The sequence below is a fragment of the Lepidochelys kempii genome, chromosome 1, assembly GCF_965140265.1.
Source record: "Lepidochelys kempii isolate rLepKem1 chromosome 1, rLepKem1.hap2, whole genome shotgun sequence".
Lineage (NCBI taxonomy): Eukaryota > Metazoa > Chordata > Testudines > Cheloniidae > Lepidochelys > Lepidochelys kempii.
The window spans coordinates 278,323,619-278,350,947 of NC_133256.1; the positions used below are offsets into that span (position 1 = coordinate 278,323,619).

General features: G+C 39.8%; 1 protein-coding gene across 20 annotated transcripts in view; it reads right to left on the reverse strand.

Annotated features, from left to right (window-relative positions):
- The window catches only part of PTPRQ (protein tyrosine phosphatase receptor type Q), a 212,930-nt gene extending 190,673 nt beyond the window's left edge, over positions 1-22,257 (reverse strand). For 6 of the 20 annotated variants that reach the window (XM_073327662.1, XM_073327652.1, XM_073327655.1 and 3 more), the window contains exons 1-9: positions 20,062-21,170; positions 19,429-19,509; positions 17,426-17,563; positions 16,603-16,738; positions 13,743-13,997; positions 8,712-8,929; positions 2,395-2,581; positions 1,977-2,261; positions 519-803 (exon numbers count right to left, since the gene is read on the reverse strand). In XM_073327662.1, coding sequence (XP_073183763.1) covers positions 519-803; positions 1,977-2,261; positions 2,395-2,581; positions 8,712-8,929; positions 13,743-13,997; positions 16,603-16,738; positions 17,426-17,563; positions 19,429-19,509; positions 20,062-20,229 — 1,753 coding nt within the window. In that variant the 5' untranslated portion in view covers positions 20,230-21,170. Of the gene's footprint in view, positions 1-518; positions 804-1,976; positions 2,262-2,394; positions 2,582-8,711; positions 8,930-13,742; positions 13,998-16,602; positions 16,739-17,425; positions 17,564-19,428; positions 19,510-20,061; positions 21,180-21,457 lie in introns of those variants that run through there. The other 14 variants (XM_073327666.1, XM_073327664.1, XM_073327657.1 and 11 more) reach the window with 10 other exon arrangements.
- Between the last annotated feature and the right edge of the window lie 5,072 nt (positions 22,258-27,329).

Here is a 27,329-nt window from a genome sequence, read left to right on the forward strand (position 1 = left end):
GTAAGAGATCGCTACTTAAAAGTGGTTGAGTCATGGCCCCCCTGTTCCACAGCCTATGGAACTTTGAGCAACTGCCAAGTGCAAATTGCAAAAAAAGCCCTCCTAACTGGTGCACTGGTCAGCTCACATTTAATTTACCACATTTGCTTAAACTTCACATTCATCATGTTTTTATGTTCAAACCTACACTGGAGCACATGGGGATTTAGCCATTTTATTATCATTAAATATATGAGCTGTGTAAATAAATATATATAAACCATTATGAAATTTATTTAGCAAATATTAACACAAGCCACTGGGGGAAAAAAGAGGATAGATACACTCCCCATCTGGAAAATTAATGAATGATAGAGGCAATTTAGAGTCAGAGAATTTTCCTGGCTTGCCTCCAAACATGTACCAGTAAATCACTACCTATATAGTACCAATTAACAATAACTTTGTGCTTTCTATTTTCAATTTAAATGGAAAAGATATATATATATATACACACACTCACACATGTATGTAATTACCTGTTGTAATTAATATAGGCTTCTCACTGCAGCTTAGAGATCCCTTTTCTGCTACACTCTGTAAATATATCTTGTACTGATGATACGACTTGATGTTTCTAATTACCATTGAAGTGGTGCTTTTCTGAACTGATAATTTCTCCGATGTGTTTACTTCAGAATCCAAAATAGTGACAAGATAGTGATGAAAAGATGCATTGGAGAAGTCCTCTGGGGGGTCCCATTGTAAATAGATTTCTGTTGATGATACATGTGTAGCCTCTAAACTGTGAGAATGTAATGGCCCTGATGACAAAATTAAGAAAGGAAAATAAGAAAATAGCTTCTGGCAATTTTTTAGTTACTATTTATTAAAGATTTAACCAGATATGCAGGAGTTGGAAGTATGCAATCAGTTTTCAAAGATCAGACCAAAAAAGTCTTTCAGTTTGGAATAATCCCAGATGATATGCAGTTGATTCCCTATATAACGGCATCCTCTCCTTCTAGCAGCTTAATTATCTCAGTCGTTTCATATACCCAATTTTTACACCTAAAATGTTTATTTCTTTAAAAAAACCATTTGACTTTCACTTTGGAACAAAAAGTATAATTTCATACTTTTTTGTCTATATTACTTTCAAAAAGAAGGTACAAAATGATTGGATTCAGACAGAAATTAAGTTGTAAAATATGTTCCTCTACTTGTGGTATCATTCTTTGGCAGACTGAGTGGTTTTAGAGTTTTGTTTGTGTCTCTGAAGTAATTTATTCTTAGTAAGATTTCTCTTTGACTCACCTTTGATTCAAAGGAATTAATCACCTTTATCCAGTGTTTGCTAGTGTTCACTGAGTGTGATCAGTTAGATTTTGGTACGACAGTAGATAATTGGGTTATACATTTGTCTCTATTCCATTTAGCTCGCTCCACTGGGTCAAAAATACCTATAGTGTATTTCAAACTGCGAAATTTGTCTTTACCTTTGCTATAGATGTAGCATATAGATATGAATATAGCGATATTTCCTTGAGAATTAGAACCTGTGCAATTTTATTAAATCTTGGTGGGCAAATGGGTGCCTTTTCACCTTTTACTGACAGCCTGACCCCTACCCTTTTGACCTCAGTGGAAGTTCTAGGTGCAGAATGACGACAGGATTGAGGTTTTGAAATATTTTTTAAATCAGAAGTTAAATCCTTGACCTTACAGCTAGTCACATTTTAGCCTGTTTTCTACTTAAGCCCTATGTAAATCCTCAGTCCTTTCACCATCTGTTCCAATAGTGCATTTTAGCTGTGAATTAAGATAAAGATTTTGAACACTCTAAAATCTGGCAGTGTTCATATCCAAGATCTCAGTTCAGCCTGTGTCTAATTTTAGCATGTCCATGAACACAAAACATAGTGTCTTAAAAGAAAAAATATATGAAAAAGTGAATGATTGAATGGTTATTTATTCCTCTATGTTTTGTAACTTACTTGTCTCTACCATCAGAACTGGACTTAAGTTAGTCTGTGCCCCTCTGGGGCTCCTTGCTGACAGTAAAACCGTATAGAGGCGACCAGGAGACAATTGCACAATTGTTGTGTGTGTTATATTTAGAGGCAAGCGCTCAAAATGTTGTTCTGAATCATCAAAATAGTATTTAATTATAAGTTCAAATCCTGATTTAAGCCAGCCATTCAAATCACTCCAAACAAACACAGCTTCAGTTGTACTGACATCTTGCACGTTAAACACAAAGTTTTCTGGTACAGAAGGTACTGAAAAAGAACACCAAAAATTTAGAATAATTGATTAATATAAAGGCTGATTTTTCTAAAATTAACATCATTAATGTAGTTTTATGGGGGGGAAACACTTTCAAATAAATGTAAAAGACTGAAAGATAGTTACATTCATATTCACAAATATATGGCAAAGATACATAGCAGAAAAATCCTGTGAAGAAATAGTTTGGACCAGTTGGATTTTGCTGAAAAGCATAGCAGTCAGTTTCATTCTCTGGTATCAAGGACAAGGACGAGATTTCAGCTTTTCCAAGATAAGGAGATCCATCTGTCCACAAAAAGTGACCTTCTTCCTGCAATAAACAAAAAATACAGGAAATATTTCTTTTAAAGTTACACCGCTGAATTATTACCATTCATCTTTTCTACAATATAGCTGACAGATCTTGAACAGTTGGTATTTACATCTTGCACTTATTTGCACAAATTATTTATGTGGGACATTTTGAATTATTAAACTATATAACCTTAACTATGGTGTTGCCACCACTCTACCATAATTATGATGGAAAACATCTTGCTAGAAATGATATGATAAAAGCTACATGAGGTTAATGCAGAGGAATCAATAATTTTAAAAAAATCCTCTAAATATCCTAGTAATAGTTATGAAGCAACTTAAAAAGTGTTGTATATCACAATAAAAAAATTAATGGTGATCACCTGCTCATAGCTAGTTTTGTTGATAAAGTTATATCTCATTTCTGGAAATGATACTGGGTAGTCAATCATTCTGAACAAATTCAGGAAAAAAAAATTTATCCTGAAAGCTTGCCTACTGTAAACAAGACTTTGAGAACATTTAAACCAAATGAAATTGTTTTTCTGGGGCCAACAATGTTTTCAGTTCATATCACAACATGATACTGTTGCTTTCATTGCAATGCTCAATGTTTCCATTTTGCCATGGTTTAAAGGGTTAGAGGAGGATTTTCAAAAGTACATATGACAGACAGCTAACTCTCAATGACTTTCACCTAACTACCATTTGTGCCTTTGAAAATTTCCCCCATAATGTTAAAATACTGCAACTGAAATTAACACATCAATTAAAAACACATGGAAAAGTTTACATTGAAACCGGTACCTGATTCTCACCTTATTCAACCTTATTATTAACAGCTTATTATTAACGCCCAGAATCATTAATGTGATATATTAAAAATGGATATAGCTTGTTATTTAGGGTGTCCCCATACAAATTGGTTCAACCTCTAGCAAAAGACCCCCCTATATCTAATAAGCATCCAAAGATTGGATTTTGATAGCTGGTAATATATAATTATAGTTTACTCACATTAACGATTCTGGGCGAGTCCAGGGACCATGTAACAGCATCTTGGACCAAGTTGGGGGAGCTACACTATGCACTGTGGTTTCACCCTGAACATGCCTCCAACACTGGGGCTTGTAAGCAGAACTTCAGAAGACAGCCAACGAGCCTGTGATTGTCTTCTGAGGTTCTTATATCAGGGGAATTGTCCTCCAGCCAGAATCAGGACTCTCAGAGCCTCTTTATCTGGCATACAGGAGCTAGAGCGGGGGGAGAAAATCTCACCTTAAGTGCCCCAATCTTAATTTTCTATTATAAGCTACTTCTAAGGTATCTATCGCCATGATATCATGCCCTCCTCCAGTACACTCACTGATGTCTATAAAGTTTTAAATGTAGCTCAGTGTCAGGAAAGGACTACAGAATGAAAAACAAAAAGAAAACAGAAAGAATAAATAATAATTGCTAATCAACTCTTGTGATTTTATGGCAAGTCTCGCAATATGTGGCATTTTTCTTAAAGCTTCTGGAATCCTCTGATTAAGTGAGAATCTCAGCTTTAATTTTTTTTAAACAGGTTTCTAGCCCTTAGAGTTTTAGAGGAAAATTAGAAAATGTATCCTAACGGTACAAAAACCAAGAGGCAAATAAAAAGAGCCCAAAATGTTTTTTTTTAATCTGATCTCTATTTTAGGGGGACTGACTCATGATTTTAACACTTGAGTTGACAACACTGTAAATACAAAAATCAAGTTTTTCTAAATTTCTCAGATGGCAAACTAATTGCAGTAATAACACACAAAAATCCACATACTGTTTGTACAGTATAAAGTCACAAATTATCTGGGAAGAAAGTTCAGCAAGGTGCTTGAAAATCAAGCATGTTCATTATTATCTCCTGTCATTCTGAAAAGAAATTACTCATCTAGTTCATTAAACTGATCAGACTCCCACAAACAGAGAAATGCTTGTAAAGGTAATATAAACAGCTGGTTAACTGTCAAATTCCAAACTGATAATTAACTCTTTCCTTGTGTAAACAGAGTTGACAAAGTAAAATTCAAATGCTTCTTCATAATATGTAGTAGATATGGAAATAACATTTGCAGTATTTGTCTTATGGAATACCTTTGTTTTTTATGGCATTTTAAAAATATGACATTCTGCCTATAGTACCAAGGGAACTTAAATTAACTTCAGCATTCTAAGAAAAATTTTACTTCTTAATACAGTTATTGGCTTCCTGCAGGAAATCATTTGCAACCCGGCACCCCAATAACCTTCTCTCAAGGGGGGTTCTACACTACAGAAGGAGGAAGTGAGTAATATAATACTATCTGGACAACCTAACAAGGCCTGCTATAAAGGGGCGAGTTCAGAGAAGGAAAGAATGGCAGAAAGTCCTGGGACAACAAAGGGGTGACATCCCTGCACCAGGCTGCCTCCACAAACATAGCCAAGACACTGAAGCAGACTGCTAAGTGAGGGCCCAAGAACTGCCCTGACTGAGGACAAGCCAAGGAAGGCCAGTCAGGAGCAACAGAGACGTCTCAAAAGCCCACATTAGGAGCCCCTGGCAGGGGGACAGAAAAATAATTTTACACAGTGTCCAGCTCCTACCTGCTCCCTCTCTTGGTTTATCCAGATACTCACATTGCAGAGCCCCAGCCTTGCTTGAGACATTGCAGGGTTTTATCTATCAGCTCTGTGTTCTTTGGGAACCATGGTGCAGTACCCAACCTGACTGACTCATGAAAGACCTTCCCCAGCCTCTGCTTGAACCAAAGCCAATCAGAAGAAAGACTTACAAAAAGCAATGGAAAGGCTGGAAGAGGCACACCTAAACCCCTCTGGTCAAAGGTGACAGGCTTAAGGAAACTCCCCTAGACTCATTTGCATCGGAGATGGGACAGGGAGGCATCTCTATTAGCATACAGCATGGAGAACAGAGATTCCAAGAGAAGAACCACTCGGAACTCTGGGACCAGAAAAACAGGGAAGCACTGCATGATGGGGAATCTCTGCTTGAGAACCTGTGCCTGCACACACCCAGCTCAGTAGTTATCAGACCAATTCTAGTAATAAATCCTTTATTGGTAACCAAAATACCGAAGTGCCTAATTGCATTGTGAGCTCCCTCTAAAGAACACTGTCCATAGCCAGGAATGATCAGTTCCTATTGTCTACCCTGAGCAAAACAACTTTGGTATACTCCCTTGAGACATCAGTTTACCCACAAACAGATCTAGCGTTCTCCCTTGAACCATTGTTCTTTCCCTACAAAAATCCCTTCCCAAGCTCAAGTAAGTGCTCTGATGTCTGGATCCAAAATCTGCATCAGTTCCATTGGGACTTCTGACTGATCATGCTGGGGGCTCTGCCTGTCTCCAGCACTCCGAACCCTCAGCTACCACCACCACCTGGGACTCCTGATCGATTCAAGCTTCACGGAGTGGTGAGAACCCAGCTCTCTCTCTCTCTCGCTCAGTATAGCCTTCTGACCCTGACTTGTGTGATCAGTTATAGTTTTCTAAACCTGACTTTTATAATCAAATTTAAGTTAGATTTAATATTAGAACTGTTTTGTTTGTTTGGCTCCTCTATGGTTATTACCTGGCAATAAAGAACTTTCATGGTTAAGCTAGTTGCTTCTCTCTCTCTCTCTCTCTCCTACTCCCCCCGCCCCCTCCAAACCCCCTGTGGGTGTTTTTCGGTTTCCTCATTCACCCTGCAGCAATGTTCCTCGTACCTAAGCTAAAGATCCCTGCAGCACCCAAAAATCTTGTGGGGTTTGTTCATCAAGTGGTTTATTACCAGAACAATCGTAATGTGAAAGTAGGGATAGAGACGTGCTGAACCTGGGGCATATGAGGGTGGCAGATTGAAAGTGCTGCTCGACCCAACCTGCTCAGGCGTACTCTGTTGTGGCACGGTGCCCATGGCCTATGAGGGTTACAGCTTGGAGGTGCTACTCGACCCAGTCTACTGAGTCCAGGGACATCTAAGGGGTCAGCTTGGGAGTGCTGATTAAACCCGTCCTCTCAGATACACTCTGTTAATGTATGTGTTCGTCTGATTCTGGGGCTGGAAGAACCCATCCCTGGGGAATCTAGGTCCTGCAAGATAGCTCCATTGGGAGGGAACTTGCAGAAGGGAGAAGTAGAGCTCTGTATGAGAACACAAGTGACACAAGCAGTACATTGACAGAATTACAGAACCCCCTCCCCCAGAAGAGTAACCCTAATAAATGAGCATACCCCAAAGTAACGGGCAAATCTGGTAACAAGGGTCAGTGGAAGTAGGGGAAGGATATCACAAAGGCAACATGACCAAATTTACTTACTTCCCATTCTCTCTATCCATGATGATGTATGGGGTGATAGGGCCTCAAGTCAATGAATCAAACTTCATTTTGACTAGATGGAATTGCCCAGATAAGTTTCATTTCTTTCCAAATGCTGGGCTAAAAAATTAGCAGTTTATCTCCCTGCCTCACAATTAAACTGTTTTAATATAAATAAAGCAAACTGTTTCAATGGCAAACCAATAATTCAGTTTAAGTTTCAATAATGTCACTTCAATGCTGCAATCATTCTGCTCACAGGACTTCCACTTGACATCAATGGGAATTTTGAGAGTGGATCTACTGTATATTACAGTGGATCTCCTGGAATAGCGCTGAAAGGTTCAGCTGTGTTTTTTGTCTTCTATGAAAGAAAAATATTAAGAATATCCATTGTTCATCAGGCTAACCTATCCATCTTCAAATACTGCCAGTCTTCACCACACTAGCTTCTTGCTGGCTGAATTTCGCATGCACACACATACAAAGTTGAAATTCTACTCTAGATTCAAAATTCAATTAAATCCCATAAATAGAAATGTCAGGGGAACAGGGAAACTAAAACTGCACTGATCTTGTTTTTCTTATTGTAATGAGACAACAGATGGTTGGGGTCATGGCTTTAATATTTCAGTCCAATCCTGCACTTCTTATTTGGACATAACTGCTATTGGACACAGAGGCTAATCTAATGGGGTATTTCCTAACTACGGAGTGCAAGATCAGAGAGTGGGTGTCCAACAGTGAGGTCTAAAAGGTTAAAAAGTAAGGCCCCAGTTCAGCCAGACACTTAAGCACATGCCTAACTTCAAGCATGTGAGTTCAACAAGACTACTCGTGTGCTTAAATTTAGGTACATGTTTAAGTATCTTCCTGAATAGGGCCTAAAACTCCAGTTTACTGCCACACAAATGCACATTGCTAAATATTCCTGTTTTCTTTTTTGGACTTCAAGGGCCTTAAAGTTCTGGTTGCTTCCGAAGCAAAGCACTGTGGGTGAGACTTTCATTTACACTGTGGTCTCATTACATATGTTGGCAGTGTAAAGGGGACTTAAAGTGAGAGTAAAAAAGAAACAGAGTTTCAAGGACCTTAGTGTAAATGAGAATCTGGCCCTGACAGTCAATATAACTGGACAGCATTATTAACTTTACTGAACGTATCTACAGATCACTGACTCCACTCCCGAAGTCCTGTCCCAGCCCGTTCCTGGTTTACTGTAAAATCTGGGATGGGTTCTTGGAGTACAATGTCTTCTTGAGTAACTCCCCATGTCCTGGTCACGAATCTGGGGAGATCTTCCCCTGACATTATAGACCTGATCCTACATGCACATAAGGCAAATCTCCTTTTGGGTCCAAAGGGACTTAGGCATCCATAAGGAGTACAGGGTTAGGTCTCAGATCTGGCAAGACATAGCACCTAGAGGGGTAAAACAGGGTCTTGTCTGTATACAGAGAAATAAACTAGTTCCAAAAGATTACACATAAGCATCTCTTTGTTTTTCAAAGTTTCATGCACTGCCCTATATGATTATTTTTAATAAAATTGTTTGTAGCATCTTTTTTAAATGATGATTGACTAATTAATTTACTTGTAAATACTTGCAATTTATTTGCAGAATACGCAATGTCCTACTAATCACTACTCAAGTTAATAACCAATGTGAATGAGTGTTTTTATTTAAAAATCAACCTACTATAGTAAGTTTTAAATCGATAGGAATTTGATTATACATATTAAAGTTCTCCTGATAAAGAAAAATCTACTTTAATAAGGGAAATAACAAAAAATCAAACATACTTACCTTCATGTCATTAAGACCTGTCCATAACATGATTATTTGATTGACTGTCTGGAGGTAAGAAGATATAAATATATGTTCTTCTTCATTCTGTATGTCAACAAGGTGTGCCCCTATGGAAGACAATTGACAGATTTGCTGCGCCTTACTCCATGGCTTGTTTGATTTGCTCATTTTATAGCAGCTGCCTTTGAATGCCAGCCATCCTTGTGAACACAGACCTGCAAGTGAACAAATACAGTATTTCCAAAAAGTTCTCTACCAGTAATGGTGATGTTCCATTTCATAAATCTTAAAAAAGTCTATAAAGTATGATATTTAATTAAAATTAACAGTATTGCCAACCTCAGTCATTCAAGAATCATGAATTAGCCACCCCATATCATAAGATTGCCATACACTTAAAAAAAATGTTTTGCCTTCTTTTTTTATTTGCCTCCTGGTTCTTTAGAGTGCATGCACATCATGTTTTCTAGCTTTTGTCCATAACCATGATGATTAGAAACTTTTTTTTAAATGAAAGCTGAGATTTTCTTGCAATCTTAGGATTCCAGCAACTGGGGCTTTAAGAAAAAAAATCACCAAATATTATGAGACTCAAAATAAAATTGCAAGAGGCATCAAAACTGAAAATATGTACTATCCTTATTGCTTAAATTTTCTACAACTAATAGGAATATTACAACTTTTTATCAATTATTCAGTAATGTGATTGAAGTTACAATTGAATTTGTTCAGTTAAAATAAGGAAAAGAGCCTGTGTTGTTAGACTTCTCCAGGGAAGATATTCATTGGTTTCTAAAAGATACATATTTGAAAGTTTTAAAAAAAATGCTAACATGTATTTATGGTATTCAGTGTTTTCATTTTGGACTTATGTTTATTTAAACATATTTCATTTTTTCTTTTGTGCCTCTACATAAACAGTTTTTAAGATTGTAGATAGTAACACCAGATTATTAAATAAAAGAAATAGTGCCAGCCAATCAAACAGTAGCTCCTACAGAGCCCTGTCTCATTCAAAGCATGCCTGACAAAATACTCATGTCCACTACTTAGCTAGGTTAGCCATACATGCACGTGCAATGCAACCTACATCCTCTCCGAATGTTGGCATAAAGTGCTACATGTTTTTAGCAAACAACATGTCAGAAACCATATTGCATAATTCCACAGTCAACAGCTGACCTATTAGGCCAAAGTGCCTCAAAGCACTTAGCAAAATTGGGTAAGCATGGGTAGTTCCATATTTCAATCGATTTAAGTCAATTTGTATGAGAGGCACTGTGCTCTAATCACAGATTAAGGATGTGTTTCCAGGTCTGCCACAAGCTTCCTATGAATTCTTCTGCAAGTCACTTTCTGAGCTTCATTTATGCCCATCTAGAAAAATGTACCTTTGCATATGCATAGGCTAGGGGGGAATTTTTTCTGTGAGAGATGCAGGAAGAATTGTCATTTTATCAAATTATGGTGGTTTTATTCAACTTTCAGAAAGTACCTCTGGCCAGGTTGGAAGTTGACAAAGGAAATATTCTTGGTCACCATGTTTTTCTCTCTTGCAGTTTCAATGACAGAGAACCAAATCTAATTTTGAAATAATGGCAATTCCTTAAAAGCTTTACTATTCCTGCACTTGACAACTGCTCCTTGCATGACCCAACAACAAAATCTACCCATGTCTCAAAAACTGTGATTGTGTTGACTTTGTCTTAGATTTTTAAGTCTTTGGTTCAAGTACTGCAAACTGATCCATATGGATGGACCCTCAATATCCGTGTAAAGCCCCACTGAAATTAATGAGATCATATGGGAGGTGGGAGTCTGCTATAGACCACCGGACCAGGGGGATGAGGTGGATGAGGCTTTCTTCCGGCAGCTCACGGAAGCTACTAGATCGCATGCCCTGATTCTCATGGGTGACTTTAATTTTCCTGATATCTGCTGGGAGAGCAATACAGCAGTGCATAGACAATCCAGGAAGTTTTTGGAGAGCGTAGGGGACAATTTCCTGGCGCAAGTGCCAGAGGAGCCAACTAGGGGGGGCGCTTTTCTTGACCTGCTGCTCACAAACCGGGTAGAATTAGTGGGGGAAGCAAAAGTGGATGGGAATCTGGGAGGCAGTGACCATGAATTGGTTGAGTTCAGGATCCTGATGCAGGGAAGAAAGGTAAGCAGCAGGATACGGACCCTGGACTTCAGGAAAGCAGACTTCGACTCCTTCAGGGAACGGATGGCCAGGATCCCCTGGGGGACTAACTTGAAGGGGAAAGGAGTCCAGGAGAGCTGGCTGTATTTCAAGGAATCCCTGTTGAGGTTACAGGGACAAACCATCCCAATGAGTCGAAAGAATAGTAAATATGGCAGGTGACCAGTTTGGCTTAATGGTGAAATCCTAGCGGATCTTAAACATAAAAAAGAAGCTTACAAGAAGTGGAAGGTTGGACATATGACCAGGGAAGAGTATAAAAATATTGCTCGGGCATGTAGGAATGATATCAGGAGGGCCAAATCGCACCTGGAGCTGCAGCTAGCAAGAGATGTTAAGAGTAACAAGAAGGGTTTCTTCAGGTATGTTGGCAACAAGAAGAAAGCCAAGGCAAGTGTGGGCTCCTTACTGAATGAGGGAGGCAACCTAGTGACAGAGGATATGGAAAAAGCTAATGTGCTCAATGCTTTTTTTGCCTCTGTTTTCACTAACAAGGTCAGCTCCCAGACTGCTGCGCTGGGCATCACAAAATGGGGAAGAGATGGCCAGCCCTCTGTGGAGATAGAGGTGGTTAGGGGCTATTTAGAAAAGTTGGATGTGCACAAGTCCATGGGGCCGGACGAGTTGCATCCGAGAGTGCTGAAGGAATTGGCGGCTGTGATTGCAGAGCCATTGGCCATTATCTTTGAAAACTCGTGGCGAACCGGGGAAGTCCCGGATGACTGGAAAAAGGCTAATGTAGTGCCAATCTTTAAAAAAGGGAAGAAGGAGGATCCTGGGAACTACAGGCCAGTCAGCCTCACCTCAGTCCCTGGAAAAATCATGGAGCAGGTCCTCAAAGAATCAGTTCTGAAGCACTTGCATGAGAGGAAAGTGATCAGGAACAGCCAGCATGGATTCACCAAGGAAAGGTCATGCCTGACTAATCTAATCGCCTTTTATGATGAGATTCCTGGTTCTGTGGATGAAGGGAAAGCAGTGGATGTATTGTTTCTTGACTTTAGCAAAGCTTTTGACACGGTCTCCCACAGTATTCTTGTCAGCAAGTTAAGGAAGTATGGGCTGGATGAATGCACTATAAGGTGGGTAGAAAGCTGGCTAGATTGTCGGGCTCAACGGGTAGTGATCAATGGCTCCATGTCTAGTTGGCAGCCGGTATCAAGTGGAGTGCCCCAAGGGTCGGTCCTGGGGCCGGTTTTGTTCAATATCTTCATAAATGATCTGGAGGATGGTGTGGATTGCACTCTCAGCAAATTTGCGGGTGATACTAAACTGGGAGGAGTGGTAGATACGCTGGAGGTGAGGGATAGGATACAGAAGGACCTAGACAAATTGGAGGATTGGGCCAAAAGAAATCAGATGAGGTTCAATAAGGATAAGTGCAGGGTCCTGCACTTAGGACGGAAGAACCCAATGCACAGCTACAGACTAGGGACCGAATGGCTAGGCAGCAGTTCTGCGGAAAAGGATCTAGGGGTGACAGTGGACGAGAAGCTGGATATGAGTCAGCAGTGTGCCCTTGTTGCCAAGAAGGCCAATGGCATTTTGGGATGTATAAGTAGGGGCATAGCGAGCAGATCGAGGGACGTGATCATTCCCCTCTATTCGACATTGGTGAGGCCTCATCTGGAGTACTGTGTCCAGTTTTGGGCCCCACACTACAAGAAGGATGTGGATAAATTGGAGAGAGTCCAGCGAAGGGCAACAAAAATGATTAGGGGTCTAGAACACATGACTTATGAGGAGAGGCTGAGGAAGCTGGGATTGTTTAGCCTGCAGAAGAGAAGAATGAGGGGAGATTTGATAGCTGCTTTCAACTACCTGAAAGGGGGTTCCAAAGAGGATGGCTCTAGACTGTTCTCAATGGTAGCAGATGACAGAACGAGGAGTAATGGTCTCAAGTTGCAGTGGGGGAGGTTTAGATTGGATATTAGGAAAAACTTTTTCACTAAGAGGGTGGTGAAACACTGGAATGCGTTACCTAGGGAGGTGGTAGAATCTCCTTCCTTAGAGGTTTTTAAGGTCAGGCTTGACAAAGCCCTGGCTGGGATGATTTAACTGGGAATTGGTCCTGCTTCGAGCAGGGGGTTGGACTAGATGACCTTCTGGAGTCCCTTCCAACCCTGATATTCTATGATTCTATGATATGGACACAGGAGATCCACCTGTGCAGATCACCTTACAAGATCAGTACTTTAGATTGTAAGGTTATTAGGTTCTTCAGCATGCATATGCTATGACAAGGCTAGTGCCCTTTCAGGATATATCAGTGTATCATAATGTTATTGCAGACACCTGCTAGACAGTACAGCCAAGCGAATAATTCACAACAAATAATTTTGTACATGAATATAGCCTCATTTTCTTCTTTAGAAATATCTATAAACAGATCACAATTTCCTTGAATTTATCCAATGAATTTTTTTCAACAATTTTTAACTCGTTGAGATGATAGATTTGAAGCAACCTGTGATCAGTCCATCATCTGAAATTCAAACTAGGTTGCTTTGTTTAAATTGGTCAAATCAGTCACAAGGTATTGTTTCTGTTTTTTGACTTAATGAGGAAATACTTGCACATGCAAATTGCACATGCAAAAGGAATTTAAGAATGGCTAAAATTAATTTAAAATTCTGCGAAATGCTGAGTGCCTCCTGCATGCTGCTGAGTGCCTTCTGCTCCCACTGTTGTCAACGGAGGCCGCTACAGGGACTCAGAACTTCACAGTACTGCTGAGTACACATAATATTTTTTGAAATTTTCTCTTAAAGTAATCAGTGTCATCTTTCATGATCTTTGTGATCGTGATAAACTAGAGTATATACCTGTTTCAACTTGAATATCCATGGTTTGAAAAACATTTATAAATTCAAGTTGCAGCTGTTTAAATTCAAACGTAAAAGTATACAAGGTTGCAGGTATCAAATGATCCCACTCAGAGAAGACATCATTTTGTTGTATAATCCGCAAAGTGTTATTCAGTGAAACTGAAACTGAAAATTCACTGGCTAGAATACTCCAGTTAAAAGATACTGTAGTACTTGTCACAAGTGTTTTGATACTGTTGCCTGAAATTCCACCTAACAGAGCAAAGAAATTTATATTATATACTTTTACAATAATTGATTAATAAGCACAATACATATATGTTAATTTTTACACACTGTATAAGAAACAAGTGTATTTCAGGAAGGGATGAGGGACACACTACAATTAAAACAAAAATGTATTTCCTGTTTAGCTGCAACTTAAAACCAACCAGAACAAGGAAGCATGGAATTGCACACTGAAATAGTTTCTAACAGTATGTAAACATAAAATTGAAATAATCACTGTATTCAGTAGAAAGAAATGCAAATAAACTTAGAAAGCATATAAATAAAAGACAGTGTGAGTGTAAAGGTGTAAATTCTGTAATGCAGCTTGGTTCAATATCTGTGGATAACATATGTTGGCCAAGAGCACAAACATGGTAGCACCACAATCCTGAGAAATGCTGAGCCTCCTGCATGCTGCTGAGTGCCCTCTGCTCCCACTATTGTCAACGGATGTCACTACAGAGACTCAGGACTTCACAGGTTTAGGTCACAGATCTAAATTTAAATCCTGATTCTGGTCTTTCATTTCCAGGTTGGCAAGATGTTGGAATGTCTTAGAGGTAATGCTTTAGAGAGAGACTTTTAAAAGCACTTTTAAAATCAATGGGAGTTGTGCTCCTAAATTCTTTAGGACTTTTTCAAAATCTCTCTCTTAAACTCAAGAGGTTGCAATCTACTCTTGCTACTACTGCTGCTGCTGAAGCTCCAATTGACTAATATGGGTGGTGATCCTGTCCTATTATGAAACTGAAATTAAAGCCATGAGTGTTAGTTGATCAAACAATGATATTACTGCTTAGACCATGGTTTCTTTTAGGGTTCACTAGGGAGACACAAAGAAAATCAGATGAATGTTCCATAGGATTGAGGGCCTCATGATTAGAGCTGAGTGAATTTTTTTTGACAAATAGTTGATCCACCATGCAGCTTCAGGCTGACCAAAACTATCTGTGAATTCAGGACAAATGTTTCAGCCAAGAGAAAAAAAAATATTGTTTTTAAAGTCAAAATGTTGTTTTGACAGTTTTGAACTGAAATGTTTTGACTTTTGATTTTGAAATTACATTTTGTTTCAAAATTTAGCTTGCTTTATTTTAAAAAAAGAGCAAAATATACCCAAAATCTAAACAAACAAAATGTACACCAAAAATTTCGTTTTGGGTTTAACAAACCATTTCATTCAACCTGAAATGATTTTTTTTTTCAGTTTTTAATTTCAGCAAGAAAAATAAAAATGTCCTTTATGGGTTGACTCAAAAAAAACTGTTTTTCATTTGAACTGAAAAATCAATTATCTGTTCAGCTATACTCATGATACCTTAATAATTCTTTGCAATTAGGGTGAAATTCAACCCAGGCAGAGTTACCACTTACTACCCATTTTAGGGTTTAAATGAAGTTAACTATTCCCATAATACTTCACGCAGGCCCTCTGCACTAGTGTGAATTACACCCCTACAAAACCTACTTTCCTCCCAATGTCTCCAAGAGCTTTATAAATATGAATTAATCAAGATTCACAAAATCCCTATGAAATAGTTAAGTATTTTTGTACCCATTTTACAAATGATAAACTGAGGTACAGAAAGATGAACTGACTTGAACAAGGTCTCAAAAGAAATACAGCCATGCAGCTACGCTGAAGAAAAAACCCAGCAGCAGCCAGGTACAGCCTGGGTCAACTGTGGGCTCTGAGACCTGGTTAGGGTGAAGGATATCAAAGCCCAGGCTCCAGCCCAAACAGGATCATCAACACTGTTATTTTTAGCTCCATGGTGCAAGCCTGAGTTGACCCAGGCTCTAGAATTGTTGCCTCGGGGGTTTTGTTTGTTTTGGGGGTTGGTTGTTTGCAGTGTAGATGTACCCCAAGGGTCAGAATTGCTTCCCAAATCTGGCACCTTGCACCACTCAGGCAGCATACAGGCTGGAATCTGACTATAGCTGGCCTCTGAGAATTCCCCCTGATGTGGAGGAGCTATTATCTGGCATAATGCCACAAGCAGTTCCCTGCTGAATTCCCCTGCCTCCCCATCCCTAACACACACACACACTCCTGTGCTAAAAATCTGGCCCAATAAGTCTGCTCCCTAATTCTTCATTCTAACCACTAGCCCACAATCACCTTCTCCTCTTCTCCATTCTAGATGAAGGGATGTCAACATAAAAAAAACCAACCAAACCCAAGTACAATAATTAATTTCAATTTTTACTGTAGATATAATATTACACCCTTAAACTGGTCTAAAATGGCAAGACTATCAATAACTTTGCTGTTGGCCCACTTTATAATTCATTTCTCTCAGGGACATCTCAGCCACAAGTAAAAAAATAATAATAATAATAAAAATCACAAGAGCACTGTTTTTGCACCTTGTTGGTTAACTTGATCATTACAATACCCGACAAGTTATTGTGAAGATGGTCTTCCTTTAAATCAGGGAAGGAATCCTGGCCCAACTGAAGTTCATTGAAAATTTTCCATTGACTGTAATGAGGCCAGGAGCTCATCCCCTATCTTTTTATTTTATCTTCAATAATAAAGTAGTCTATGATGATGCCAAAAGGTATTTTATGTTCTATTACTTACGTGTCTTAAATGACTTTACACTTAAAATTGCCCCATTCTTTACTGATTCTATTGTGACATCATATTTCTTTCCTTCTTCTAGCAGAATTATAGAATTCAGAGGTTTTAGCACAACTGAAGAAATGTTTTCTACAATCTGAAATTTAAAATAATTTGTTGATTTAATGAGATGTTAATGTAATACAAAAGAGAATTAATAAAAATCATCTCTAGTGTAAACGGGGTACCTGCATTTTAAAAGAGGATATTAATCAAATACAGCAGTGTGTCAAACTATTTCCTCTCAATTCAACTATGAAATATTCAACAAATATTTATTAAAAAAAATATTTATGGCTGTTTTGAGTCTTTAAAGCCCAACCTTGTATGGGGGGAAGGGGAGCGGGAGAGGGAAGGATGACGTGAGTTCTGCACAGATGGGAGTTCCACAAGGCATGTACGAAATAATGCCTCCTAGACTGAGCACCAGGAAGCATAGCAACTGTACCTTTTTAGGAGAGCTTAGTGTCAAATGGCAGCATTAGCTTCACACAGCCCTTGACTCAGCAAACCACTTATGCACATGTTTAACTACGCAAATGCTTAAGCCTATCCCTATTCAGCGAAGCACTTAAAGTGCATGCTTGAGTCCCATTGGCTTCAACTGTGGGCACATGAAGTCAATTGCGGAATTGGGGACTAATTTTTCTAAACTTTCACTCGATCAATTAAACTATGGCACATTCATCTCTGTTATTAAAAACAAAGGCCATTTTCTACTGGCACATAAAATTTAAATAAACAAAACTATTTACAGCTCAAAATTATGAAATAAATAGTTTACTTTTTGATGGAAATCATCTGTAAGCTTATATGTTACAACATAAAAGTCTGGATTTTCTCCTTTTGGGAACTCAGACCACACCACCGAAACTGCTCTAGTGGATTTTTTCACTTGGTCACAATCTAGACTCTTTGAAACCTGCAATACAAAAGTACACAATATGTATTTTAACAGAACATGCAGTAGAAGTAAAGCAAATTTGAGGAAATGATTAAACTCTGTCTATGGTTACTTGTTCTGTTTACATACTGCCATTTACCATTGGATTCTACCCAGACCAAAACTGCCTGTCCAACTGCAAAGTCCTTAGAAGCTCCATAATATTCATAGGTTCTGCAGATACAGATACTAATGACTTCTCTTCATCTCAGATGTAGCTAAGTAACATCAGCTGTGGCCCAAACCCACTCCATTGTCAGGAATGCAGTCTGTGATTCCAGTATGGCAATTATCATCATAGGAATTCAGACAGGGAATGCACTCACGAAGTGCTCCCTCACACTGGTACTCATCCAGGGAATAATTTTTAAAGGCACTGTAGATTATGAGAATGAGCAGAGAGCTCCTTTGTGAAGCTCAAATGGGATTGTTTTGATTGGGAGAGTTTCATAGAGCCAAAATTCCACTCTGAAACTGCAATTTTTGAGAAGGAAAGAAGAAGAAGCAGCTCTGCTTAAATCAAGAAAACTGTCCTCAACAGAAATATGTAAAGCTGGGCAAAAAATGAAAAAAAAAGTATTTGAAATATACTATGAAATTCATCAAATAAATTGAGCAGTGAATATCATTCTGCCGGCTGTAATAATGAGGGTAGGGTTTACTGCTCTCTCCGAACAAGCAATGTGGAGTAGTAGGGTTAATATAGTGCTGAGAAGAGAGCTCCAGTTCCTTTTAAGTTTTGCTGGTTTTGTTTAAATATGGTCCTTGGGACCTGAGCCCCAAACCTCCCAGATTCCTTTGCTCCCACCCTCAGAACATAGTGAAGAGTTTACTTTATCCTTAGTAACCACCCCAGCCTCTGCACATCCAGAATCAGGAACAGAAGTGTACATGAAGCGGGGAACTAGCTTACCTCTGCTGAACTTCTCCTCACCCTTCCTATGCAGAGCTGTTCTTATGATGGAAACTGAATCATTTTAAGATGCAAATATTTTACTCCTATTATTTTAATGATACATTTGTTCTTACAGGACTTTGGTTAGACCCATTCAGGAAAACAGACCCCTGATGATTTTGGGTCTGACCTGGAACTAAAAACATAGGGGGCTCATTTAGTATCTGAAGATACAAATCTGAACCATATGTCTGAAATTCTAAGGAGTTTGGGCCTGAACTGACAGTCTCTGTATTAGATATAATACAAGTTAGGGTTATTTAAAGATTTTAGCACTTTACCTGTTTATATTTCCATTTACCTTGAATGGAATACTCAAAACAAAAACCCAAAATGTATCTCAAAAAAGTCATAGCCTGAACTAGTAGCAACCATTCTACTCCACAGTAAAAGCTAAATCTAATTGTATTGTATTGATTGTATTATGTGGTGTTATACTGCAAAGTGATGTATTGTAGTAAAAACTGAACACAGAATGTAAAAGGATAAATTTTCCATATAGCTTTGCCCTTTGTGAATACATCATGATATGGTACTCAGTTTGCTGTTTTAGGGTCATTTGTTATGTCTAATGCCAAATTGACATGACTATGTAAATCTTCTAAGATCTTAATAATAATTCACATTCGAAGTATAGTTTACATTTCACAAGAATGGTGCAAGCCTCTTCTTGGGAGCCAAGGAATCCACGTTACACTGACATGTGTGTCATAAACAATAGGGTTCACTGAGAAGTTAGATATGCTCAGGAAAAGAATAATAGGTTTTAAAACTATACTTGTACAGCAAGCTGGAGAAATGCAGAAATTTACACTGAAAATAATGTAGTGAAAGTTCTTCATTCTGAATAGAAGAAAATCAGCTTTGAAATGTAACAAGCAATTCATACAATTGGTAAGATTTCTGTAAAGGATAGATTAGCTCCTTCCATTCCAACTTGTGCTCTGTTTTGCATGGTGGCTTCCTGCAACTGCGATAAGCAAATATACATTGTTAGATCAAAAACAAGAGCAAAGCATCTCACAATATCAAGTATAATGGAAAACCTACCAAAAATCACTTAATTCTTCAAATTTACAAATGTATTCAGATATTCTGCCATGCAGAACTTGTGATCATAAAGGACAAAAGGGACTTCAGCTTACAATTTTCCTTCTACTTCTTTTTCCAGAAACTATTTTCAATATTTTGAATCTCATTTAGGGTCTTATCCGAAGTCCACTGAAGTCAATGGGAGCCTTTAAACTGACAACAAAGGGTTTAGGCACAAGTTCTTACACTTCATTTTCACCACCTACCTACCTACCATAGGACCTAATCATGTTTACCATAGGACCTAATCATGTTTCCACTAAAATAAAAGGTAAACTTTCATTGACTTCAACAGCAGCAGAGTCGGAACCACAGAGTGGTTACTATACATTACAATTTATTGTGATGGTTAGAATGACAAAAAGGAGTCTAACTAGTAACCATAACTTTGCACACTTCAATTAAAACATCAAAGAAAAAAAATTCTTACCTGAAATATATATTCTAACAGCAGCAGCAGCAGATTCATTTTGTCCATATGGAAAGAAAATTTTATAATCCCAGTGTCTATTATGTGTCTGAATTTTAACAGCTTCAAAACAAAATTATGTTGGAATATTTTAAGATAAAATGAGGAGGAAATTAAGATAATGAACATGTATGTTAACACTTTATATTGATATAACTGAGGTTCAATACTATTCTAGATTTACACTCCTCCACTATGGGCCTGGCTCTTCTTGCCTAATGAACTCAATGACAGACTCTTATAGACTTCAATGAGCTCTGGATCAGTCTCCTCCTTCTTACACAGCAAAATTCTCAACTTCAAAATGTTTATCTTTTGCCTAAATAACGATTACAGGATCAGACATTATATTGGATACATCCAGGACCAGCTGTTGTTTGTTTTACTCCCACAAGGGTAATTTTAATTAATCTACATGTATGAGCAGGATTTGGCCCCAGATTTAGGGCCTGATCCAAAACTCAGTGAAGTCAGTGGAATTCTATGCCAGAGGATGTTGTGAAGCCAAGAATATAACAGGATTAAAAAAAGAACTTGATAAATGCATGGAGGATGGGTCCACCAATGGCTATTAGTCAGGATGGGCAAGGATGATGTGTCCCTAGCCTCGGTTTTGCCAGAAACTGGGAATGGGCAACAGGGGATGGATCATTGATGCTTACCTGTTCTTTTCATTCCCTCTGAAGCACCTAGCATTGGCCACTGTCGGAAGACAGGATACTAGGCTAGATAGACCTTTGGTCTGACCCATTATGGCCGTTCTTAAATATCCTTTGCTGGCTTCAGTGGGATTGGATCATGCCCATAATGCACACTTCTTGTAAGTTACTTTTAAACTATTGTTAGACGTACTGCACTGAACTCACCAGCACATTCTATCAACATAGACAATATTTTGTCTCTTAAGGATGCATCATCAAATACAAAGTGCACATTAATGGGTGTTTTTACAAAGATGTCCAACAGCACCAAAATGAATACAATTAACTACTAGATGACTACATAAAATTATAGTAAATGATGTAAAATAACTTGTTCATCGGAAGAGATGTCATACACCCACACACAAATGTGTATGTACATCATTCATTGGAAATTGCTTTAATAATTTAGACAAGCATTAATAGAAAATTTTATTCTAAAAATGTAGCAGATATACTTCCAAATTCACACACATTAATCCAGCATGCTTATTCAAAAGCATTTTAATTCTGCAAGCACCATTGTGTCAACATCAAAAAGCTTAAGTGTGCCCCAAATCTTAGCAAGCAAGATGAAAATAAAGAAATGTCACTGTTTTGGCAAGGCAGTCCTTCATTACTGCAATCCTCAACACTATGAATTTTAAAACATTCACCTCCTAAAAGTGACCTTCACTCAGGCCCCAGTCCAGGAGCCCTTTAGGTAGATACATGATTTAAAGCTGGAGCAGTCCCTGCAATCAGTCAGTGAGGGTGTGCTGAAGGTTATTACCCTGGGGCAGGCACAGATTCTGCCACCCTGAGCAGTAACTTACGCTGCCAACACAACTCGGCTAGCAACAGTGCTTCAGGATCGGGTCCTACATGAGTCAACAGCTAGGGCCGGATTCTGCTCCCTTTCCTCAGCCTGGCAATGTGTTACTCCGCCAGCCGCTATTACTCACACGGAGGAAAGGCAGCAGAATCTGGGCACAGTCGTTGACTCGTGTAGGGCCCGATGCTAACGCCCTGGAGGGGCAGAACCGGAGTTTTGAAGGAGGCAGGACGCCGGGACTAGGAGATCTGTTCTTACAGCCCCTCGGCCCGTTGCAAACACCCTCGGGAAGCGGTGTCTAAAGCCCTCCTCCAAACAGCCTGGGGACCCTCCAGGGCTCCCTGTGCCTACCCAGCTCCCCGCTCCATGCCCGCCAGGCGGCAGGTGCGCAGGGGCCCGGCTCTTCCAGCAGCGGCCCTTGGGTGAGGCTGCCAGGCACGAGGGGAGGCCCGGAGCCGGCGAGCAGCTGGAGCCGACGCCGGCAGGAAGCTGAGGGCGAGGAAGGAGGGCGCCCCGGAGCCGGAGCCTGGCGGGCCAGGCCCCAGCAGCGCCGGGCACAGCCGCGGCTCCCGGCCCCTGCCCGCTTTGCTCCCCGGGGCACCGAGTGCATCCTCGGCCCCTTTCCCAGGCAGCCCGGCTCCCCGCCCGGAGGAGCCGCAAGAGGGCGCCGCTGCCCAGGCCCGCAGCGAGCTGTGCGCCGGCCCCAGCTGCTCGCCTGTCCGGCCGCTGAGTCCCGCCCGCCGCCCTGCCCGCCATTTGTTCCGGTCCTTGGTGCCCGGTTCCCTGCGTTGGGCTGCTGAGGGGAGATCTCCATAGAGACGCGGGGAGCGGGCGAGCAACAGGCTGTGCTCAGCCTCAGGGCATGGCGGGAATCTCAGCCAGGCCGTGCCCGGGGCGGGGGGCGCTGAGCGAGCTCTAGCGCCGGACGCTTCTGCCCCAACAAGGAGCGGCCAGGGGACCCCCCACCCCTCCGCTCCTCCATCCAAATGCAAGGCTGCGCCGGTCTGGAGCCCGCTCCCCGAGCTCGGACAGGTGCTACCCGCGCACCTCTGCCCATTTCCTCTCTCTCAAGGGCGACTGGCCAGCCTTGCTCCTGCCCGAGGGAGTCTAAACAGCGCCGGCTCCCAGCTGCGGGTCGTCTCCCTGCTGTAGCGCGGCGGCTGCGGGCGGGGAGCCCTGGGGCTAGAATGGAGGCCGAGTGGTTTTTTAATGCCCATTTAGTGCGAACTTTTCCCTTTGGGGGGATAAGCAGCTTTGCACAAGGGTTCCACATTCCTCCCGTCTTCCCCAGCGTTGTAGGTGCCCTCTTGTCCCTGGGCTTGGCTTCTCTCCCCCATGTTACTGCCACTGAACGGGATTGTGGAGAACCAAGTGCGCTGAGACGTGCTGGTCGCAACGTTGCATCAGCCTAGACCAGGGGTACCCCGTGTCCCACCGAGTATCAGCTGCTCGATGCTTAACCTCGCGTCGCATAACTTTCCAACGGCACGCTGAAAGAGAGTTAACTTCTGTTTTATCCCGTATGCTTCATAATCATAGACATTCTGCGTTAAGGGAAAACGACCCTTTTATGGCTAAATGTTTTATTATTGCAGAATTAATATGTTGGTATGAAAATAAAAAAATAAAGGCTGGACTAGAGCCTGGGTCAGGGAATTGTAATCTAAATGCGTGTGCTAAGAAACTAGTCTGTTTCCTAATGCTAAAACTATCACGGGGGGCTAACATACGCTACTAGTAGCTGCGATATAATTTGGCATTTTTGTTAATTTATTGTATTACTTATCAGTAATATGATTTACAGTCAGATCTGATATATAGTTCTGACTGCTGTAAATTCAAGAGAACAAACTGAATGGATGTTATTTATGTTTTCTTTACTTGGAAATAAAAACAACTCCAGCTCAACAATAAGAAAAGGAGTAGGAGTTGCACCTTAGAGACTAACCAATTTATTTGAGCATAAGCTTTCCTGAGCTACAGCCCACTTCATCGGATGCATTTCCACTGAATGAATCCGATGAAGTGAGCTGTAGCTCACGAAAGCTTATGCTCAAATAAATTGGTTAGTCTCTAAGGTGCAACTCGTACTTTTCTTTCTGCGAATACAGACTAACACGGCTACTACTCTGAAACCAGCCCAACAGTGTCGTTTCAGGGGTCTGTTTGTTTTTTAAGTATAACACTACAAATGTCAAAGGTGTAAACTGTTTAAAATATTACATTAACTGCTTTTAAGAAATACTTTTATCTAAAATGTATTTTAGATCTCCAGAGTATATTTCTGAAAATCATCAGTAACAGAGAGAATCAGAAGCAACTATCATACCATATACTTTCAATTAGTGAGATTCAGGATAAAAAAAATTGAAAATTATTTTTTATGTACATTTAGTTGTCATGAAGGGTACTAGACTGAAATCATTTAGGAATTAAGTCTTCCATTTATCCACAGAACAGATTCAACGTGAACATTGATGCAAGCTTCCCACATTGTCTCAATAGTGTATATTACCTACAAGTCAGAGAGATCAGCTCTAGAGATGAAATTATAATTATAATTCTATTCAGTGCCTATTGAAATCACTGACAAAATTCCCATCGCCTTTCAAGGAGCAGAATTGGGATCTGACTCTCCATAGTTATTCAGTTCTTTGCCTCTCTGTTGAGGCTACTAGCAGGGCTACCAATGAAAACATCAATAAACAAATAATAGGGCTGGGCCCACTAACTCATAACACAAAGGCCACTGAAAAGCCCCTCAGATAGTAATGACTTTTGGGGACCAGCAACCTTGGCTGGATTTGAACCAGTGTTCTAAAAAAGAAAATCTCCTGTGCTGTGAGACATCCAGCATCCCAGCCTTCCAAAAATAAGTTTTAAAATGGTAGTTAATTCTGTTAAAAAAACCATTGAAATTTAGTCTTAGTTTCTTAATGGATAATATATAAACTCAAAATTTGAATATTCTAACTGCTAGCTAAATCAATCAAGGTATAAAAATAAGTAGCCCTATCAAACATGGACAATTCTGGACGCACATTTCCTTATGTGGTTATGTCTTCAGGTTCTACAGTCACATACGGTGCAATATTTCTGAATCATGAGATATTCACTGGTCATGTTACACTATAAGATTTTTCTAAGAGCTGCACACAACACTGAAATTGTGAAGTAAACAACAGTGACATTTTAGTCAGAGCTTGCATAGCTTTTGAGTAAACCAAGTGACCTAAATTTCTGCTGCCTAAGAAGTTTTGGGCTTACAAATTCCCTGCATTCTCCAGGTCTCGTTGACAAAAACAAAAAAAGAAACAAGTGACCCAAGTTGCTGTGATTAAACCAAATGGGCAGTTTTAAAGGTATTTTATTAAAGCCCCACTCAAAGTGTGTATGTGTGTGTGGAACATTCCACTTTAATCAAAAGAGTACTCCCCAAACAAATATTTTTCTTTTATTCAGCATTTCCAGCAAATGTTTAAGTTTTTCACCAGTATAGTGCCCAAAATGTAATACAAGAACTTGTATACAATCTTAACAAGTTTAGTTGTCCCAAACTCTTACTCAGAAATAACACCAGAAAACACAATAGAGCTACTTAGGAAAGTAAAAATACTAATTGTATATTCATAGTTTTGCAGAATTGGGGCCAATCCTCCATCCTCTGAAGTCAAAAGAAATTCTGCCACTGAGTTCAATTACATACAGGATCAGGCCCTTTGTTTGTAAGCAGGAGTGCCGTGGAGGCAGCTAAAAGATATAGTTCCAAAATGGTCAATAAGCGTTCAAGAATTTGTGAATAAATTTGAAGTTTCTCATGGATTTTGAGATATGATGTCCAAAAAAGTATGCTAACAATTTGCCACTGTTGATTTACTCCTAATTTTTCCAGCTTCCATACCTCAGAAACTTTAAATGTAAATAGTGAGGGGGGAAAAACACACACACACACACACAATCCCAATTACAGATGGGCTACTGTCTCTCTGTAGCAATGCCTTAGACTGTACTTTAATTAAAGTATATGAAATGGATGAAATCTATTCAAACCACATAAAGCTTAGAGTATTCAGGCATTTATGTGGAAGAAATGCAGAATTGTTGGCAAGGTGAAATGTAACCCTTCCAAACCAGAGCTAGGGAACATGGCTGCTAGTCTCCCCATCCTACCTCCCACTTCCTTCAGGTACGACTCCAGCCTTTGAGTTGAAATAGTGGCCACAGACCTTTTGTGCCAGTTGCACAGGGAGCTGGGGCCACTGGATTTACACAGATGTAGATATGTGACCCTGCCTCATTTCCATTATGCTATTCTGTGAGAGAATGGGCCTATGTTGGAGATCCTTTCCATAGCACATAGGTGATGCACACGTGCACCTGTCGTACCACAAGCACAGCCCTATGTGGGGCTTTAGTACTGCAGAGGCCCTTGCACCAGTGAATTACCCCCAATAATTTTTCCTCTTCAGAGCAGAATTCTGAATGCCTATTACTCAGTGCACTACAAAGTAATTTACAGATGAAGTAAAATTATACAAAAAATAATCCATCACTGGAGCAGGAACTGGTCCAAGAAAAGGAAGAAGTTTGCTCTAGATTTTCAGCGTGGGTCTGATCCAACTCCCATTAGCTTCAGTAGTTGGAACAAACTCTGAAACTAGGAAAAAGTCTTTTAATAGTCCCCACTACATATCTTCATGAGACTAATTGCAAATCTTTAAATGTCTGTACATCTAGTGTAACATAAGACTCTGGGTTATAGCTGATGTTTATAGGAGCATGTGAGGGTTCAGAGCAGCCGTGTTAGTCTGTATCGCAAAAAGAAAAGGAGTACTTGTGGCACCTTAGAGACTAACAAATTTATTTGTGCATGAGCTTTCGTGAGCTACAGCTCACTTCATTGGATGCATTCAGAGAGCTTTCCCCCCTCCCCACCCCCCGGCTCTCCTGCTGGTAATAGCTCACCTTTAGTGATCACTCTGGTTACAGTGTGTATGGTAACACCCATTGTTTCATGTTCTCTATGTATATAAATCTCTGCACTGTATTTTCCACTTAATGCATCCGATGAAGTGAGCTGTAGCTCATGAAAGCTTATGCTCAAATAAATTTGTTAGTCTCTAAGGTGCCACAAGTACTCCTTTTCTTTTTAGGAATATGTGAGTTACTTAAGTGAGCTCTAGCTTACGAAAGCTTATGCTCAAATAAATTTGTTAGTCTTTAAGGTGCCATAAGTCCTCCTTTTCTTTTTAAAAGACATGCTGTATTTTTGATTAGTTACACTGGTATTGATTCATTGTAATTCAAGTGATTTTTCAAAATATTATGTTTATTGATAACTCTTTAATTACAAATAAGTGCTAAGTGTTACAAAAACATTTTGTATACAAATGTATCATTTACCATTTCAATCAGAATTTGGGGGAGGGATAGCTCAGTGGTTTGAGCATTGGCCTACTAAACCCAGGGTTGTGAATTCAATCCTTGAGGGGGCCATTTAGGGATCTGGGGCAAAAATTGGGGATTGGTCCTGCTTTTAGCAGGGGGCTGGACTAGATGACCTCCTGAGATCCCGTCTCAACCATGATATTCTATGAAAACACATCAAGTGTTCAATGATTAAATCTCTTGTGGCATTATTTGGCAAACACTAAATACATTAATAAGTATTGGCCCAATTCCCTGTAGATATAAAAATAAGATTCCTATCTCTA